The sequence below is a fragment of the Neltuma alba genome, unplaced genomic scaffold, assembly GCF_004799145.2.
Source record: "Neltuma alba isolate B1F8T4 unplaced genomic scaffold, ASM479914v2 tig00004832_pilon, whole genome shotgun sequence".
NCBI lineage: Eukaryota > Viridiplantae > Streptophyta > Magnoliopsida > Fabales > Fabaceae > Neltuma > Neltuma alba.
The window spans coordinates 28,445-47,091 of record NW_021633874.1 but is presented as its reverse complement, the minus strand read 5'-3'; the positions used below and the strand labels follow the sequence as shown (position 1 = coordinate 47,091).

Genomic DNA, 18,647 nt, shown 5'->3' with positions numbered 1-18,647 from the left:
TCACTCTTACTCAACTCAAGCAACCCATGGGAGTTCTAAAGCGGCAAAAGCCAGAACTTTCCCATTTTCTGTCAAAACCGATGCCCAATCTGCATCATTTTCAACAGCCAAGGTTTTAGCTACAATGGAGACCACATCTCTAACTTTATCAAGATGAACATTCTGGTTGTCTGTGCTACCACTGTCAAATTCTTGAACAAAACCTTTAAGGTATGATATGTTTGGAGTGCTTTTCTCAGAAAGTGGGCCAGCAGATGATCCTGCAATTGAAAAGTTTGAAGCAGTTGTTCCTGTGGACATCATTAATGTCTCACACTGACCTTGCATGTCCAGATCTTTCCATGCATGGAGAAGCTCACCAATGGACTCTTCATCACAGTGACTCAAAGCAAAACCTAAGAGTTGCTTACGAGAGTTTACATCCATGTTTTCAAGAGCAGGACCCCGTGCAATCGCAGCACATAAATCCCATATGTATCCATGCCCTTTTTTTACCAAAACAAGACAAAGATCAAATGCCAATTGTAAATCACCAGCAACAGCAGCTTCTCTAGCAATAGCTTCCTCGACAGCTGATATGTCATCTGGTGATCGTAAGCCGAGAAGTTTAGCAACGTCAATCAGTTCATCCACATGCAAATATGCTCCCGATTGACTTGTGATTGCCATCTTTACAATGTCCATTGGATCTACTATTTGCCTGAACTGCATAGGTAGAAGTGTCACTCCAAGGTTTGGGAGCTTAACTGTTAGCGCCTCAATTATATCAGCCTCCTCCTTCACATTTGCACTACTTGGATATAGATTAAGACATTCTTTAGCTTTCCATATCTGAATCAAGTTGCAGTGAGTGACTAATTAATTTAAGTAATTTAAAAGGAGGTTAGCATAAACAAAAGGCACTACCACAATATCCAGAACGTCAATTTAATGAAGAAATGGCCTGAAAAGATGAGTTAGATAGCAATTACACTCTAAGGTTTCAGGTAGCAGCCTAATATTAACTGATTAATTTAATTAATTTAAGAGAAAGTTAGAATAAACAGAATGCACTAAAAGAATATCCGGAGCTTCTGTTTGGTGAGAAAACGGCTCCAGAAGGTGATAGCAATTACACTCTAGGTTTCAGTTATCAGCCTAGAATCTCTCTCTATCTGTGTTTTTTTCACTTCTTTAGGCCCCCAACAAGGTGGGGGGATATGTCACTATATTAAAACTCCTAGACGTTTTAGGGTGCCTGATGTTTTCTATGAAAATTTAGTAAGCCACTTTTCATGCAAAGGGTGACATTACAAATATGTCCATGGTACAGTTAACAAGTTAGTTAAAACTTACTTCAGAACATGCAAGACTTGAAGCCGAGAAAAAATACTCCCTAGCTGCTTGAATGACAAGGCTTTCAGCTTTCTCTGCTGCCAAAGCAACTGAATTAGTACCCTTCAAGTAATTTCTAGCGAGCGAAAACTTCCCAGCTTTCAGAAGTCCTCGACAGTATTCAACCAATATATACTCAAGGTCCAAGAAAGGAAACGCTTTTTCCCTCAGATACTGCATATCACGCCACATGTTGGCCCATTCACTATCTGATCTGCCAGGCTGACGGCGAATAAATTTTGACAGTATGAGGCGAATAATCTGTTTCACATTCTTTCCATCTGAATAAGCCTCTAGGAAAAAGCTTAATGGCTTGGGCACCTGAAAAGATCCGTAAGTATATGGTGAAATCCTACTAACTTAAGAACTATGATTCAAATACTCAAGACCTTAACTTTTAAAATCATACTGTAAACTTGTTTTATAACCCATCTATAACATAATAAAGTCTAGGTAAAAAAGCAATAATCTACCACAGTGAAATCCACATTAAGACACAATTCTTCGATTATTTTAATGTCAAGAAATTATATTCAGGAAGAAAGAAAACAAAGAGAAAACTAAGATAACCTCCTCATGAAAGGTTAAGATTGTAACAGATAACCAAAGAAAATAAAATAGCAAGTTCATCAAATAGCAAAGTGCCCTAACAGATAACCAAAGAAAATAGAATAGCAAGTTCATCAAGTAGCAAAGCTGGCCAGTCCTTCTGTATATGCATAGGAAACAAGTTTCGCAGATAAATTGAGAAAATACAAACCTGGTAAAATGCCAAAAGCCTCCCCGCTTCAATATGGCCTTCTGCAACTCTCAGTCTTCTTTCAAAGTTCTCAACTTGCAATGCACCATCTGAACATTTAGAAAAATCTATTACACTCAATGTTGAGTACGAAATGTTAATGAATCAATTGTATAAACAAATATTCATTCACGATACACATAAACATACATAAATATGCTTAGCGAAGGGACATAGGACCTTTGTGAATCAAGAACAAGCACTGCCCAACTTGAAAACAAAGTTATAATGCAATCTCATATGCAATGAAAAAATAGCAAAACAATATCGAACAGCTAGGACACTGAGTTGCTAAAGACATGCTCACAAGAAGGAAAACAATGACAAACTCACAAGGGTTAGCCTCAGTATAAGTCATGAAATAATATATTTCTTGATCACAAGTTTATAAAACATGTCAGATATGGAATCTGGTTTTACTAAGAAAAAATATTGGCCACAATAACACCAATAAAACATTTGAGTTCTTGTTTTCATGTAAATGGAGCGACGTACAAAATAAATTCAAGATGCTAGAGGCATATGATGCCATTTCAGTGGGAATCTCATACCACCCAAAAACCAGGGGATCAAAAATCCCCGAAGTTTTAGTTTGGTAAATGTAAAAAGCCAACTATTTAAATTCTATGATAAAATTTTAACCATCATATCAAACAGGAATCTTATACTATTCAAGATATCGGGGAATATAAGAAAAAGTTTATTGGAAATATATACCAATTTATTTCACATCAAATGAGCAATAAACCATGCCTTAACAAACTATGAAAGGTTATGACATATCAATAACATTAAAATATCAGAATCATACCATGCAATTGAGGAAGCTTAGATAATATTGCTGCCATGATGCTCCACTTATCTGTGACTGTGGTTAAATATATGCATTGCAAAGCACAATCAACCACTTCAATCTCATTTTTGAAGAAGGCATTACTTTGAAAGTCTCTGCACCCTTCCTCAATCACCGATAAGCATATATCCAATTTATTCTCCAAGGCATTTTCCTTCAACCATCTGACTAGAAATGACTCCTCTTCGTTTTGATTTGCAGAATTGCAAAGATGAATATCTTTTACTGTGGGTATCTTATTAGACCTTTCATGCATAAATGGAATTGCTTTGTTGCATAATTTTTCAGCCACATTTTCCTCATTGACTCCCTTAAGCATAATTTTAAATTTTTCGTAATCTGTTAATTGTTCCCATGTGACAAGACTCATGTTGAAGCATGATTCACCATCATTGTCATCAGAGTAAATAATTTGGTGCAAGTACAAGGCATCCTGACGAAACTGCTGCAATTCAGATATACCTTTGCGAATACCAAAGTCAAGGAAGCTGAGGCAATTATCCAACTGCCCACTAAGACAATCCATAGCTCTAGCTCTATCTTTATACCACTTTGAGAGCTCATTAGTTGTTGGCCAGTAAAATCCAGCACTATGCTTGACAATAGGTTCGGTTTTCACTTGGATGCTAATGTCATGGCTATTGACTGACTCATTAATGAAGCGAATCATTTCATCACATTCAACCCAATCATCTTCCCTCACAGCAACACCAGAAGGAGGAGACCTTCCAGGAAGAAGCTGCCCATATGTTTGCACAGGAACTGTTTCCGGAATGGCAGCTAAAATGTCCAACATGGAAGGGGTCAATGAATACGGATGACGCTTGAAGAGCAAGTTTAGGGCACCAATCTTTCCACTTTCTGCCAGTGCTATGGCAGCCTCACTAATAGGCATGACATGAAATTTGCCGTATTCCTGCACAGAAAACCTGCACAAAACTTTGTCAATGAACTTTGAGTCAGTAGAAACCATTAGAATAAATGAACGAAAATAACTGCTGAATGACTAGTTTAAAGTCATCCAAGAGCATTAAATTTGCACGTGCAAACATTTATTTAAGCATATAGGTTATGTTTATGAGGTGTTGCAGAATGCAGAGAGTGGGGATAGAGAAAATGGTCAACAAACAAACATGAAATTAAGATGGCTCTGTGCACACCTCACTCGCAGAGAGCATTCGATAAGCCAATTCCAATTTTCTGGTTTTTGTACGCATTGATATACAATTCCGAAGTTGCATAAGTAATTTGTGTAGGGTTCATTATCCAATCTAATTAACATGTCATAGCGAAAATGAATATATTTTTATAAAAACTTAATATTATTATTAGGAAATTTGATTGATGGCAAATTGTTAAAATATTCGTGAGCATTACGTGGAAGAATGAATAAAAACTAAACCTTTCTTTTATTTCTCAGTTTACAAAATTACTAAATCACGTAGGATGTACCCACAAAAATTAGAGTTGGAGAGAACATGCACTTCCTATTTTATAGAAGTATTTGTACTTTTCCCCTAATAAAAATCTCACGATTAATGTTTGTAAAGTATAAGGAGAAATTCTTACCCACGAATAGTTTTACTCTTAGGCTTTAATTTGTGCACTTCTTGCTTTACAAACACACAGTGATATGCTAGTGGTTCAGGGGACTTTGCAGACAGACCGGGTTTATACAGTAGTGGATTCTAGAAAAACTTTTTTCACCCCAGATTAACCATTTATCCTTTGCTCTTCTCCATTCCATTGTCAATCTATTGAAAGGTAAATTTGGAAACCCAAAAATTCTCACAGCAATGCCACTTTCCCTCTCAATGGAGAAATTAACCTAATTTGAAAGTGTATCGTTACATGGGAATAATAGACAGTTGAGAAAAGGTCTGTTAGTTACAAGACTCTCCTACTAGGATAAATAGGGAGATATAGAATTGTGACGGGTGTCTAATGACTGAATAAACTCTTCTTACATTTTCCATGTATCCCACAATGCATATTATTATGAAGACATCATCATTTAGGGGATGTAGGAGAATATAAAGGCCGGACAAATTGTGGAATAAATGCAAGAAGAAACACAAGGAAATGAGCCAAAACATTAGAAGGAAAATGTTGCATGACAGAAAATAGTATCTAAACAAAACATAAGGTCCACTCTATTTGAAAATTAATATTTATTACTTTCAACGTTACCTGCCCATGTTTATTCCAAGATATGTTTCAAGCCTGTCTTTAAATTGTAATAACCGAAGTCTAGCCATGCGAATATCCCACACTTGACTATTGTTATGATAAGTTGCTTCAGAAAATCGATTTTGGTCAGTGATGCGGAGACCATATGCAAGCAGAGCCTTCACTGCATCCTCTGTTGGTCCAATTCTTTCAACACACTCAGAAAGTATGAAATCTCGATCCTTAATTTTCGATAAAAACGTGTTTATTTCATTGGATCCTTGGTCAGAATTCACCCACTGCGACTTCAGAACTTCATCTTTATCCAGTCCATAACTATCAGCAAAATTTAGAGCATCCCGAAACCTTTTGCGGCTGATTAACATATCATACATTTCAGAAATAGATTTCTCAGAAAATGAAACAAGGCACCAGTGCAACCTCAAAAAGTGAATCTGATTCAGTGCATCTTCAGTGACCCACTCCATCCGCTGCAACTTATCTAAGGCCACAACCTCAGAAGAATCATAATTTTCTTGGCACAAAAAACTTGCCAAAAGAAACTGGTGGCCTTTAGATGTTGCTGCCTTCTCCAGAGCAGGCATAAAGTATGCAGGATCATCTTCCTGAACTTTTGAGCCATCAAGGATGTCAATCAGCACAGCCACACCACTCTTATTGACAGTAGTAATAATATGATCAGACCACCAAGTAAAATCCATAATATCCACAAAAGATGCCCTCCCTCCTTTTGATAAATTATCAGGATCAGGTAAATCATCTCCCTTTCCCCATGAAAATCTAGAGAGGGTAAACCTTTCTTTGTCCAGTTTAAAAATTTGCAATGACCCACTCAAATCTAGAGTCGCAATAAAGGTGCCTTCTGTTGAGATTAGCACCTTCGGATATGTTAGCTGACCTTTAAAGCCTTTTGGTTTCAAATAGATGCCTTCAAACTGAACAGAACAAAACTGCTCCAACTCTGCGCTCGCACTTTTACGCCACAGAGTAAGATAGCCGGACCCTACAGAATCGGGCATAACTAGTGAACAATAAAGTTGGAACAACAACAGACAAGTGCTGTGAAAAGTTCTATTTTCCAGTTTTCAGAAGACATTAAATCCTTAAAAGCAAATTTCATCAATAAACTACTCCCTTAACCAAATAAAGAACTGTGGTTTCTGTGCGTAATTTTGAAACATGAGGAATCTGTGCAGATGAATCAGAGCATGTCAAACACGAAAGCATGTCCAGAAAATCTCTCTCAACAGAATATGGCAAAAGGTCTATGAAATGCAAAAGTGCTTCATGCTTAGAGAGATTGTTGAAAATACAAGAAAAGCAAAGAGCTCAGGTTTATCTTGCAGTTTCTGAGCAATTCACCATACTTTAACAAGCCCAGATGAAGATCCTGTGGGACGCCAGAACTTTAATTTGGATGATAAAATGTTAATATATTAGGGAGAATGTAATATTTCTTTATTTCTTAAAATTGATTATCTCAATCTGACCAGGCAGAAGTCACATGTGGAATTAACAGAAGAAATAGCCTGAAATAATCTAGTCACCCCCACTCTTCACCATGCCTGAAACCAAGAAGTAAAACAAAGCTTGCATCTATAGGGAAAATACCACTCCAATCCACAATCAACAATTATATAGCACGATGGATAAATTGGAAAAAAAAAAAAAAAAAAGGAAGAAGAAGAAACATACCAGAGCTTTTGCCAGATGTTAGAGACGTGGTGGTGGAATAGGCAACAACTACAAAAAGTTTAAGTTCATGATGGTAGTCAAAGGCACAGACATTGTTACAGAGATGCTTCCTGTGATCAGAAATCTGCTTGGAAAAGGAGACACTTGGCTCATAACTGATCTCAATATGTTGCAGTGAACCATCTAATGTAATGACAGCGAACCTACAACTAGAAAAAAAACAACCAACATTTCAAATTCATATTCCTTTGTCACGTGGTTGCTTAAATTCTACTGACATGTCTTGTCATCCAAAATAATAAAATGACAACCATAATTTCTAGACCAGCAGGAAAATGATCGTGTTTCATTTACTTCTAACAGTATGATGAAAGAAAGGGATACAGATGAAGGAAAAATACTCACAAGAAAGACTTCTGCGTATTTAAATCACTATCGGAATATATGCCAACTATTTGTGAAGATACTTTTAAATGCTTCTTTGTAATTTCTGCTATCACCTCACCATTCGCCTTGATAAAATACAGTGTATCAGTATCATCAGCAATCCCAAGAATGTCACCATCCTCAGACCAAGCTCCTACACTAAATGTACAAAGGCTGCAACCTAGTGGACCAATTGCACATAAGAAGCAAATTTAGAGAGAAGCCCCCAGAAAGAAATAATTTTTCAACTTCAGTTTTCCGCACTAAATAACACCATTTAAGCCCAAAATGTTTTTCAATATCATTTACTCCAACCTGTATCACATGCTGTTACAAATTGTAGGAGACAACTTTCCTTTCAGACGCTTGCCCTAATAGGCTAATGCAACTGATTCGTGTATGGTTTTCTAGACTGCATTAACATCTCTAGTCGGATTCACATAATCTAAAGACTCAAATAAGCAGGTAAAAAGACGGGAGGGGCTGCTAAATCTTATCCTATATGAAATGTGCATATCATATAACATGATGCTTCCTGTGATATATGACCGCATATAAGGTTATCAGTTTTCTTATACGTTCAAATTGTTTTATTCATGTCTAAGAAAGAGCTAAGAGTGATGTAATCCAATATTTACATTTCATAATACACTTTATGCTATAATTTATTTTTTTGAAAAATTATTGTGCGATTTATAAGTAGATAGAATGCATGCTGCAAGATCCTGTCTGATCCACCAGAGCACTATCTATTAGAATATATATTGATTCAAGCATCAATTTTACAAAACTCTCAAATTGAAATGTTCCAAGATGATCTGATACTTAACATCCATTGATCCACAGAATACAAATTTATGGACAAAAAGAATAAAATCATACTAGTGAAAATGCCACATGGCTCCCGGTAGTCATCCTCTTTACTCAGAGTAGTTATTTGATTTCCAGTAGCAACAGCAACATGTTTGCCTCTTGGGGAAATAAACAGGGATATAAGCCTTCTAAGTCGTTTTGGCTGATTATATTCTGTCCATTTCTCTTTGAGTTGACTGACACCTTCACAAACGAGAGAAGCATAAAATTAATTTAAAGAAAACAACGTAGGTTATATTCAAACTATAAACTTTTGAATAGTTCAGCTTTTTGCCGAAACTTGTCCTTAAAATATGCATCTTATGCAACTGGTATCACTGAGAAAATTTGTCATTACATTCTCTGATAGAAAGTACAGGCAAAAGAAAAAAATAGTGAGGCAACAGTTAGTCCTCAAAATGGTTAACTTCTACATTTCCCCTCCACCCCATCCACAAACTCTCAGAAGCTGTTTTTTTTGTTTTTGGTACAAGGACAACACAAAGGTTTAAACCTATGATCTCTCCTAAAACTGCCCAAAGCCTCGATGCTCCTTGTGAATTTGATTCAATGCAGTTTGTATTAACACATGAAATTCATGCATGTTAGCAACTTCACTTCAAAGCACACAAGCACCCACAAAAAGAGGTTAATGTTCATAAGGAAAAGCTCAATGATGAAGATGAGTTGGACCTGAACCCATTTTTACGGTAATTCAATGAGCAGCTGGTGAAGAAAAACTACATAATCTGCCGCTACAAGAATCTTACTACGCAGATGTTGGCTCAGATGGTTGTATATAACCTTCAGTTTTAGTGAAGACGGAACATGTTGATCAACTTAACAACATGAACATAGGCGAAAACTCCACCCTTCTCAGACAATTAATGAACAAACCCATCCGAAAACAAATATATGAAGACCAAAAGAAAGACGATAAGGACGGAAGCATTTTCGCTACTCATCAGCAAAACAAGTGCAATGAACTTCTTCAGAAATGTACGCCTCAGAAAACAATGCTGAAAATGCAGGTATACCTCGAACCGAAAGCAAGTGTAAGAGGCCTCCCTTAGCACCTTCATTTACCTGAATTTGAACAAAAACAGGGTAAATGAAAAATCAAATCAATAACGCTAACTAAATTTCGCTACGAATTTCGCGGATGATCCGACACATAGATAAGATGAAAACAAATCAGGAAAGTGAGAGGAAGAAGAGGTGGATGAGATCTTCAGAACCTGGTATGGGGAAGGGAAATTGGAAGTGTAGGTTCCCGAAGCGTGACGTCGCGTCTCGTAAAGCAGTTTCGGTACGGATGGCTCCTCCATGCAAGGCATCAACTGTATCTTCGTACCCCCAGACATCAAAAAGTGAACCGCATTCGAGTGCGTGGATGCGAGACACAGAAATCAGTCCAGCGAAGGAGAGAGATGACTTCGGTCTGATGTCCCATGATCAATTTTCATCATTTTTATTTTTGGATTGTTTTCCCCGGTCTTTTTGTATCATCCTGCCCTCTCCCGTTGGCCCAATTGGTGGACGAGGGGAAGACGGAGCTAATGAGAAAACTTTTGGGCCTTAGGCCCATATAATCAGCCCAGTTGACTCTTCCATTTCCTCCTGTTATGCTTTTCACCAAACTCATGATGAAAAATAGATTAATCATTCCTTAAACAACGAGCTCATGAGCTACTAATAATATACTTCCTCCGGTAGTTAACTAATTTGAATAGATTAAAAAAATAAGTTAAGTTAGTTATTTGTTATAAATAGATGTTGTATTTTCTAAAATATTCTTGTTAATCAGGTGTATTGGCTAGAACTATCATTATTAAAAAAATTACTTTAGAAAAAAGGGAAAATGGCAGATAAAGAAGCTCAGAATGTGAAATGCCAATTTGGGAAGCTAAGAAAATGTAATTACCCATAGGGAAGTCCTTCCCAAATTGGAATTTTGAAATTCAGTGAAATGACAAAAATGTCCTTTGTTTTTTTTTTTTTAAAAAAAACCCAACCCCTCGCTGGTGGCCGGAGACCGGCGGCCGCCGACCGCCTCTGGCCACTGGCGCCGGCCACCGGTGTGGTGGCTGCCGGTGAAGGATTTTTGTGACAAGATTTTTTTTTTTTTTGGAATAGGATAATATTGGTTCAAAGAGGCGGGGGTGGGATTTGATCCCACAACCCCTTGGCCACTTGGACCAACAAAAGGATGGCCATTGGGCCATCAAAGATTTCTTAACATTATAATGCAAACAAAAATATAAGTTAACTCTTTTACTGTGACTCCAGCTTGTGACAACAATTTATCTGAGGATGACAAGTCTTAATTGAGAAATAACAAGTCTAAATTTGATATCAATAAAGCAACTTTTCCTTATACATAACAAATAGCAGCATGTGCATTAATTAAAAATGATCATAATTTATTTAAAAATGACACGTCTTTATTGAAAAATAACAACAATTTATTCGGTATTTCTTGTTATGTATAAGGAAAAGTTGTATTGTTAATATCAAGTTTAAACTTATCATTTTCCAGTAAAGATGTGTTTTTTTCAAATAAATTATGGTCATTTTTAATTAACGTAGATGCTATATCTTGTTATGTATAAGGAAAAGTTGTCTTGTTAATATCAATTTTAGACTTGTCATTTTATAGTAAAGACGTGTCATTTTTAAACAAATTATGATCATTTTTAATTAATGCACATGCTGCTATTTGTTATGTATAAGGAAAAGTTGATTTGTTAATATCAAATTTAGACTTGTTATTTCTCAATTAAGACTTGTCATCCTCAGATAAATTGTTGTCACGAGCTGGAGTCACAGTAAAAAAGTTAACTTATATTTTTACTTGTATTATAAGATTAATAAATCTTTGATAGCCCAATAGTCATCTTCCCTTTTGTTGGTCCAAGTGGCCAAAGGGTTGTGGGATCAAATCCCACCCCCGTCACTTTGAACCAATATTATCCCATTCTAAAAAAAAAAAATCTTGTCACAAAAATCCTTCATCGGCACCACCACACCGGTGCCCAGAGGCGGTGGCGGTCGCCGGCGGTAGTCGCCGGTCGTTGGCCACCGGTGAGGGGCTGGGTTTTTTTTTAAAAAAAAAAAAGAACAAAGGGCATTTTTGTCATTTCACTGAATTTCAAAATTCTAATTTGGGAAGGACTTCCCTATGGGTAATTACATTTCCTTAGCTTCCCAAATTGGCATTTCACATTTTGGAGCTTTTTTATCTGTCATTTTCCCTAGAAAAAAATAAATAAATATGAGAGAAAAAGTAGATTGGGGTTTTATATTTACAACTAAAATAAAAGTCAAAGAAAGTCTTATATTAAGGAATGGAGGTAATATTTAAATAGATTACTATAATATACTACTCGCTTATCCTATTTTTAAGATTACTTTTGAAATTTAGTAAAATGTTTATGATGCATTTTCAAATAAATAACTCTAGCCGTGCTCCTCACTGTGAAAAAGAAATTTTAATTTTAACCTGTTTGAGAATAATTTTTAAAAACTTACAATGACTTTTATACTTAACGAGTTTTAACTAATATTTCAATTCATGTGAAGTAATTGAGGGATAACAGCGGAGCAGTTGGGAACTTGTCGTTTCGAGAAAAAGAAAATCGTGCTCGGTACGATAAGAACATTATGATATGGATGACATCAAGTCGCACTTTTTTTTTTTTTTAAATATACAGTCAGAAGCACATCAATTTTGAGGACCACACTTGAATTCGGAGTCTGACACGTTCATTCTCAGCTTCCTTGCATATGATTTGAAATTTTGAATCTTTTTTATTATAAGTATTTCGCTTGAAACTTGATATGTGATTATTTGATTCCCATAATAATGATTTGATTCAAAACTAACGCGTGTGTAGGGTTGCCTGGATGAGCTGAAAATAAGTATTTTTACATTTTATAAAATAAAATTTCTTTCACATATTCATCCTGTACGGCATAAATCACTTCTTCACACTGTTAATTCAAATAAACAAAATGTTAATATCTATTATTTTTTTCCTAATCACTGATAGAGTGAATGGGATATACTCCAAATAAGAGATATATAACGGTTGATGTAGAGCCTCAAAAAATATAATGAATTATGCTATTTCAGAAATAAAAATTATGCAATAAATACCCCAAATTTAACATAAAATCTTAATATCTCCATTATTTATGACACCTACTTCTTCTCAACTCCATGCAATGCGAGTCTTAGTAGTTGGTTTAGAAACTTAACATATGAAGTTATTAGTGTAAAAAAGTACTTACTACTCTCTCGTCCCTAATATAAGATTCAATTAGAAAAGATTAATATAGTTAAATAAATTATTTTAAAGTGTTATATTTATCTTCTTCTTTTTTAAACTAATTTGTTCAGTTTATAAACTAATATATAAGCTAATGATACACACAATGCAAATAGTTTAGAGAGATATATAACATATGCTATAATTAAATAAGTTTTTGATTTTATTAATTTTCTTAAATTAGTCAACCAGGTCTTATATTAAGTACCAAAGGCAGTACCACCTCTGGTCCTTAATGTAAGAGCTCATTTGATTTTTAATTTAGTTTTAAATATAAGATCACAATATACTTTGTATGTCATAGTTATCTATTTTTTTAAGTAGTCTTTGTAATAGTTGTACATGTTAAAAATTTCATTAAATAGAATTCTAGCTAATACACATAATTGGTAAGGGTATTTTAGGAAAGACAACATATATTTATTACAAATAACTAACTTAACAAACTTTATTAATCTATTCAAATTAGTTAACTAGATGTTATATTAAGAATTGGAGGTGGTATCATAATTTTGTGTTTGTTAGTTGAGGAATAGAAGTGGTAGTAGTATTTTGCACTAGTGTTGCCTCTTGTGCTATAAGATGGATGATGGGAAATTATTTGTAGAGAGATTCTCTAACAATAGTTAACCTAATCCCGACGAAGGAACTTCACATGTTTAATTTTATGTAGCCAAGCGTGCTTGTTGAGAGAATCTAAGTAAAGGCCTTTAGATTTCTGATAATAATGTTAATGAAACGGTCAGTTTGAAGCAACTACGTACATTATTATATGATGTTCAAAAAATGGGGATAATATAAGAATAGCAAAAGATGGATCCATATCTATGGCGGTCTATGAGTTCCCTTCCTAAAGAGATTCTTTAAAATTTTAAAATTTGTGGTTTACAAAGATCCTTCACGTGACGACCAAGACTATTCATATATATTAGAATATTTCTATATTAGAAAGAAGTTGGCGATGTATGGTTATCCTTTAGTTATGCGTGTCTTTAGACTTGTGTCATTTTTTATTCCATTTATGTTTCCTATGCTTGTGATTGGGATTCAAAAAAAATGTAAAGAAGATATTAATAGTTTTTTTTCTCCTAATGTTATTCTTCTTTTTCATTTTCGTAAGCGTGGTATGCTAAACTCAGACGCCCACATATTCAACCCACGTGATGTGTTTTATTTTTTAATCAAATGGAATAATATTATGGCTGTACAATGTTAGTGCAAAAAGATAAACAAAACCAATTAATATTGTGTTTTAGGCACCAATGATCGATGTGTTAGTCATCCGCTTCAATATATACGTACGTACATACGGATATTTGTTAGAAAAGAAGTCTATATATATAATAATGAGAGGTATCATATATGCGAATCATTTTCTTAACACGTTTTTGTGTAGGACTGGATTTAAATTGCCTATTTGCCCTTTGTTCTATTTGTTTTTTATTTCGAGTCATTTAATCTGCATGATGTGTTATACTTTTGTGTAATATACACATGCATATACATACTCTTTTGAGCTCTAAAAGTTAAAACTAAATAACTAATTAATGTATATGAATTAAGAAAATTAGTGAAATTAGTTGTTTATTAAAAAGATATGTACATTTTCCAAAACTATATAGCTTATTAATGGAAACTCTTTTGAACATGAACAGATAATGATGATAATTTGAGGGGGAGAAATAAGTTTAAAAGTCAAAGTACATTGAAGTGGTCAAAACAAACATGTCAATTAACTTCTAGCAAAAGAAAGTATGTAGAGAGACACTAATAGCTAATGACCTCCTGATTTTCATACAAAGGAACATTCACGCCGTTAGATTATAAGAACTAGTTTTGGTACTCATCACAATAACTTAGATTATAAACTTTACTTTCTTAAAATGTGAGTTGGTACTTCATAGGATTTGATGACAAGAATTCTCATCCTTAACTATGAGGTAAGGTGAGAATCCCTTTAATTAAAATGGTTCAAATTCTCACTTGGCACACTAACCATAAATATATATTTATATATATATATATATATATATGAAGGACCAACAACGTCCAAATTAAACAAAGAAAGTTCGAACAGAGTAAAATGAACCGGCCCTTAGTCCAACGAAATGAAAGAATACGTTTAGTTTTTTTTATTTTTGTTGATTTTCTCATGCACTTTTCTTTAAAAAAAATAAATTTTTTCACTCTATTATATATATATATATATATTCTTTGAAATGGTATGGTAAGAATTTAGCAGAAAGACATCTAAAGCATGCATCACACTATTGCTAGATCAATATGCTTATATGCATTCTTTCACGTCCAGAAAAAAAAAAAATCTCACCGGTGGTCGTGGTCCTTTTTAAATTAATGAATGAATCAAGCCGAATCAAATCAATATAATTGAATTTTTATTATAAATCGATTTTGACTGTTTTTATTTCGTTCAGTTTTAGTCAATTTAATATGATTTAGGTTGACTTATTCAATTTGTAACACTCATATAGTAATATTAAATAAATTATAAAAAAAACTACACTAAACTTGATATGATAAATAACGTACAAGAAAAAATTAAATACTTTCTTCTTATATGACAAAATAGTCTCATTTATCTTACACTAAACATGGCGTTAAATCCTTTTGATGGACCTAAAAAGAACAAAAAGGTGTCAAACACCGGCAGGCTACATAGTACAGTCAGAATTTTCACTTAAACTTCAGTCAAATTGAAAGAGCCAATTAACTAAAGAACTTTTTCCTTGGGGGTTAAATTCGCATGATGATCTGATCTGAATGGTCCCAAGCAAGCAAAGATTTGAAACCCTATAAAGTCAAATTAAATCTATACCCGGTAAGATTCCTCGAGCTCCTTAATTACCATATCTTACTGACGGTAAAATAATTAACTCTCTCTCTCTATATATATATATATATATACTACCTCCGGTTCTTAATATAAGACCCTACTTGATTTTTATTTTGGTCTTAAATATAAGACCCCAATCTACTTTGTCTTTCATATTTATGTATTTTTTCTAAAGTAGTCATTCTAATAATTATAGTTTTAGCCAATATAGTTTATTAGTAAGGATATTTTAGGAAAGACAACATCTATTTATTACAAATAACTAACTTAACTTATTTCTTTAATCTCCTCAAATTAGTCAATTGGGTCTTATAATTAGGATCAGAGGTAGTATATATCAAACTAGAATAGAAAGCAACACAACTCCTGCTTGCTTGAAAGAGCAAGCTAGGATATATATAGATGGATTCATCAGTAACTTATTATAATTAAAATAAAGGGTTTTGCGTTTCAGCTTTTAACCTCTTCTTTATACTGTTCCAACCATTAGAGCTCCATGATGATACAGCTGTTGGGCGAAGGGAATCGCTAAAATGTAGGCAGTTTCAAATCATCATATATTGGTGGCACATGACTTTGAAAGAACTTCACATGGCCTAAAATCCTTATTTAAACTAAGAGAATTAGTCCCTTCCAAGATAGTGGATTTTTAGCTTTGTGAATCTACATATCACGATAAATGTTCCAGATGCTTTATTATAGTCTTTAAGTCGCTCTACAGAAAAGTTATATAAATATATTATATTGGACACCCATTGGCCAGTTCTATATATAGGGAGGGAGGGTTGTAAGTTTTTCCTCAGAATTGAAGTTTGTTTCTGCTTATTACATTAAGAGAGAGATAGATTCTGCAAAAGTAGACATGGCGTGGTATTGGTTCGGCTCATCTTTTCTTTTCTTATCACTAGGAGTTCGTAAGATGAGACGAGCCGAATCAATATCACTCTTGTGTGCTTCCTTGCACATAGATATGTAGCTATTCTCATATGCAAAATCAACCTAAAAGTCCATGAGTAGTGTATGATTACAGGAAAAGGGAGGCCTACATTATTATCTGCTTCGAACTGCTAAAAAGGAAAGACTCAGAAGTCTCGATTCTGCAGAAATAGACAAGGGCGATGTTGGTTCGGCTCGTCTTCTATCTGTGAAAATCATGTGTGTGTATATACATGTATCGGAGAAGATGATGATGAGCCGAATCAATATCACTCTTGTATATTTCACTGCACATGGTTTGGTTCTGAGATTATCAGTATTCTGATTCCTGATATGTCTGATACTATGGAAGAGTGGATCATCGATCATCAATCTAATGAATGTTTCTATGTTGTTCTCTATCTTTTTGTCAGATCTTGTCTGGGTCGTGTATTCATTATTTGGTTTCGCAGCTGGCTTTGATTTTAGGAAGCAGGCCTGGCTAGAAGGTTTTTTATTTTTTTGGTTTATAAACAAAATTTCTCGTACGTTAATTTCATCCCAGGTTTCTCACAATTCACCTCATGTTCTGCACATATATATAGATACAAATATGCCTGATCTCTCCTGCATTTCTGGACGCAGAGAACGAGTTTATATATGCTCATATTGCTTGAAATCAGCAACAACCTAGCTATATAGTTATTAAACCTAGGACCTGGGTGTACAAAGCCAGAGAGAAAGATTATAATTAGAAGACTACTTCACTGCTAATTGCACACAAGGGCTCGATCGAGGAGAATGAATATATCTGTATTCTGGGACATCATTTCATCATGTTCATGTTCATTAATATTACAGCCTGGATCTTTTGTTTCCTACGAGCTGAGCGTGTCTATAATATATATATATATATATATATATATATATTTATATACTTGTCCTGTGTTGTTCATTTCGAACTGCGTTTGAAAAGTTCAGTGATATTATCTTCAAACTTGAAGATCTCTCTCGATTGATGCTCTTTGTCATAGCATATTGTGTACCATTTTGGCAAAGTAGGAATGGCGCAGTCTAGAATAAAAGGGTACTGTTCCATGTATGTTGCCTGGGTCCTAGTGAATCTCAAAGAACTCGACTCATAAATTAATTTTCTTAATAGGAAAAAACGGCTGAAGAAGAATATAAAAAGTTGCCAATTAAGATTCTTTTTTTTTTAAGTTATAAGATTGAATTATGTTTCATTTTAATTATTATCGATTTAAATACTTTCTAAACAAATACTTGTACCACTGTACCAAGATTCACTAAATTAAAGCTGCTTGCTAGGCTGGACATGTTGAGAGATATATATATATATATATATATATCAGCAAAATGCGAGTCTATCTAATCTTATAGATATGAAGTTATTATTATTCCTATGACAAAGCAAATTGAATTCCCTCTCGGAATCAATTTTGACCTTCTTGAGTTGTACCAATCATGCATTGCAATTTGCAATTAGTCATCAAGAAGTCGTAATCACTGTGCTTTCTATATATATAGAATTGTTGCAATCACCATTTATTTAAAGGCGTGGTATTTTCAGTTTTCATTTCTTTAAAATTGTCCAGATTAAGCTTCTACATAGTTCTATGCTGTAGTAGTAATCTTTAACAGGCCCTCTCTAACACCTTTTTTTTTTCATATGAAAAAGGAAAGAATTCAAAGATACATATGAAAAAAAAAAAGATATTAAAGTGAGTGATCTAAAAGAATATTATTTTAAAAAATTAACATCTTTTTTTTTTATGAACTAAAATCCTTTTTATTAACCCTGCATTAAAAGAGAGCTATCTGTTTAGATCCAACAATGCTAAGATTCGAATTAACAGAATATAATATTAGATCATTATAATGCAAAAAATTAATCCTCTGTTGACCTGCTCCTTATTAATAACCTCCATTTAAAAAGAATGTTTCAACAAAGCTTTTTGTCCATTCATTCTGTTATCTTTCAGTTAAACAAACCCTAAGAACTTTTGCATCACTCAATCATTAAATAAACGGCTGCTAACTAAGAAGATGGAACAATTCTAACAATAGTTTCGTTATATTATTTTGGTTAAATCACATAAAATTTTCCTGAACCTGTAACAACTTAATAATAAACCTCCTAAGTTTTCAAATCCGTGAAAACAACTCCCGACCTAAGCTTTACTTTTTATGAATATATAACTCTTTCAAGCTTTGAATTAAGTGTAAATATGCTCACCTTAAACTTTAAGCTGTATTTATGCAAATAATTAAATAATAAAAAAAACTAATATAGTATCAGAATTATCTGCATAAATATAAAAGATTGAAGTTTATCAT

At 34.0% G+C, this 18,647-nt stretch overlaps 1 protein-coding gene across 1 annotated transcript; it reads right to left on the bottom strand.

Moving 5' to 3' along the window:
• Positions 1 to 15: 15 nt before the first annotated feature.
• Positions 16 to 9,623, bottom strand: LOC114745819 (MAG2-interacting protein 2). Its single transcript, XM_028933984.1, has 10 exons — positions 9,428 to 9,623; positions 9,227 to 9,275; positions 8,220 to 8,393; positions 7,317 to 7,518; positions 6,912 to 7,114; positions 5,217 to 6,219; positions 2,985 to 3,955; positions 2,135 to 2,223; positions 1,336 to 1,695; positions 16 to 831 (listed from the first exon to the last, which is right to left on the bottom strand). Exons 1-10 carry the CDS (start codon positions 9,551 to 9,553, stop codon positions 16 to 18), a joined length of 3,993 nt encoding a protein of 1,330 aa, XP_028789817.1. The 5' UTR covers positions 9,554 to 9,623.
• Between the last annotated feature and the right edge of the window lie 9,024 nt (positions 9,624 to 18,647).

Excerpts from the sequence above, each read along its gene's own strand:
- LOC114745819 (XM_028933984.1), bottom strand. The coding sequence starts at position 9,553 with ATGTCTGGGGGTACGAAGATACAGTTGATGCCTTGCATGGAGGAGCCA. Across the intron at positions 9,276-9,427 it reads ATTTCCCTTCCCCATACCAG|GTAAATGAAGGTGCTAAGGG; the intron begins GTTCTGAAGATC and ends GTTCAAATTCAG. Across the intron at positions 1,696-2,134 it reads GGCTTTTGGCATTTTACCAG|GTGCCCAAGCCATTAAGCTT; the intron begins GTTTGTATTTTC and ends GGATCTTTTCAG.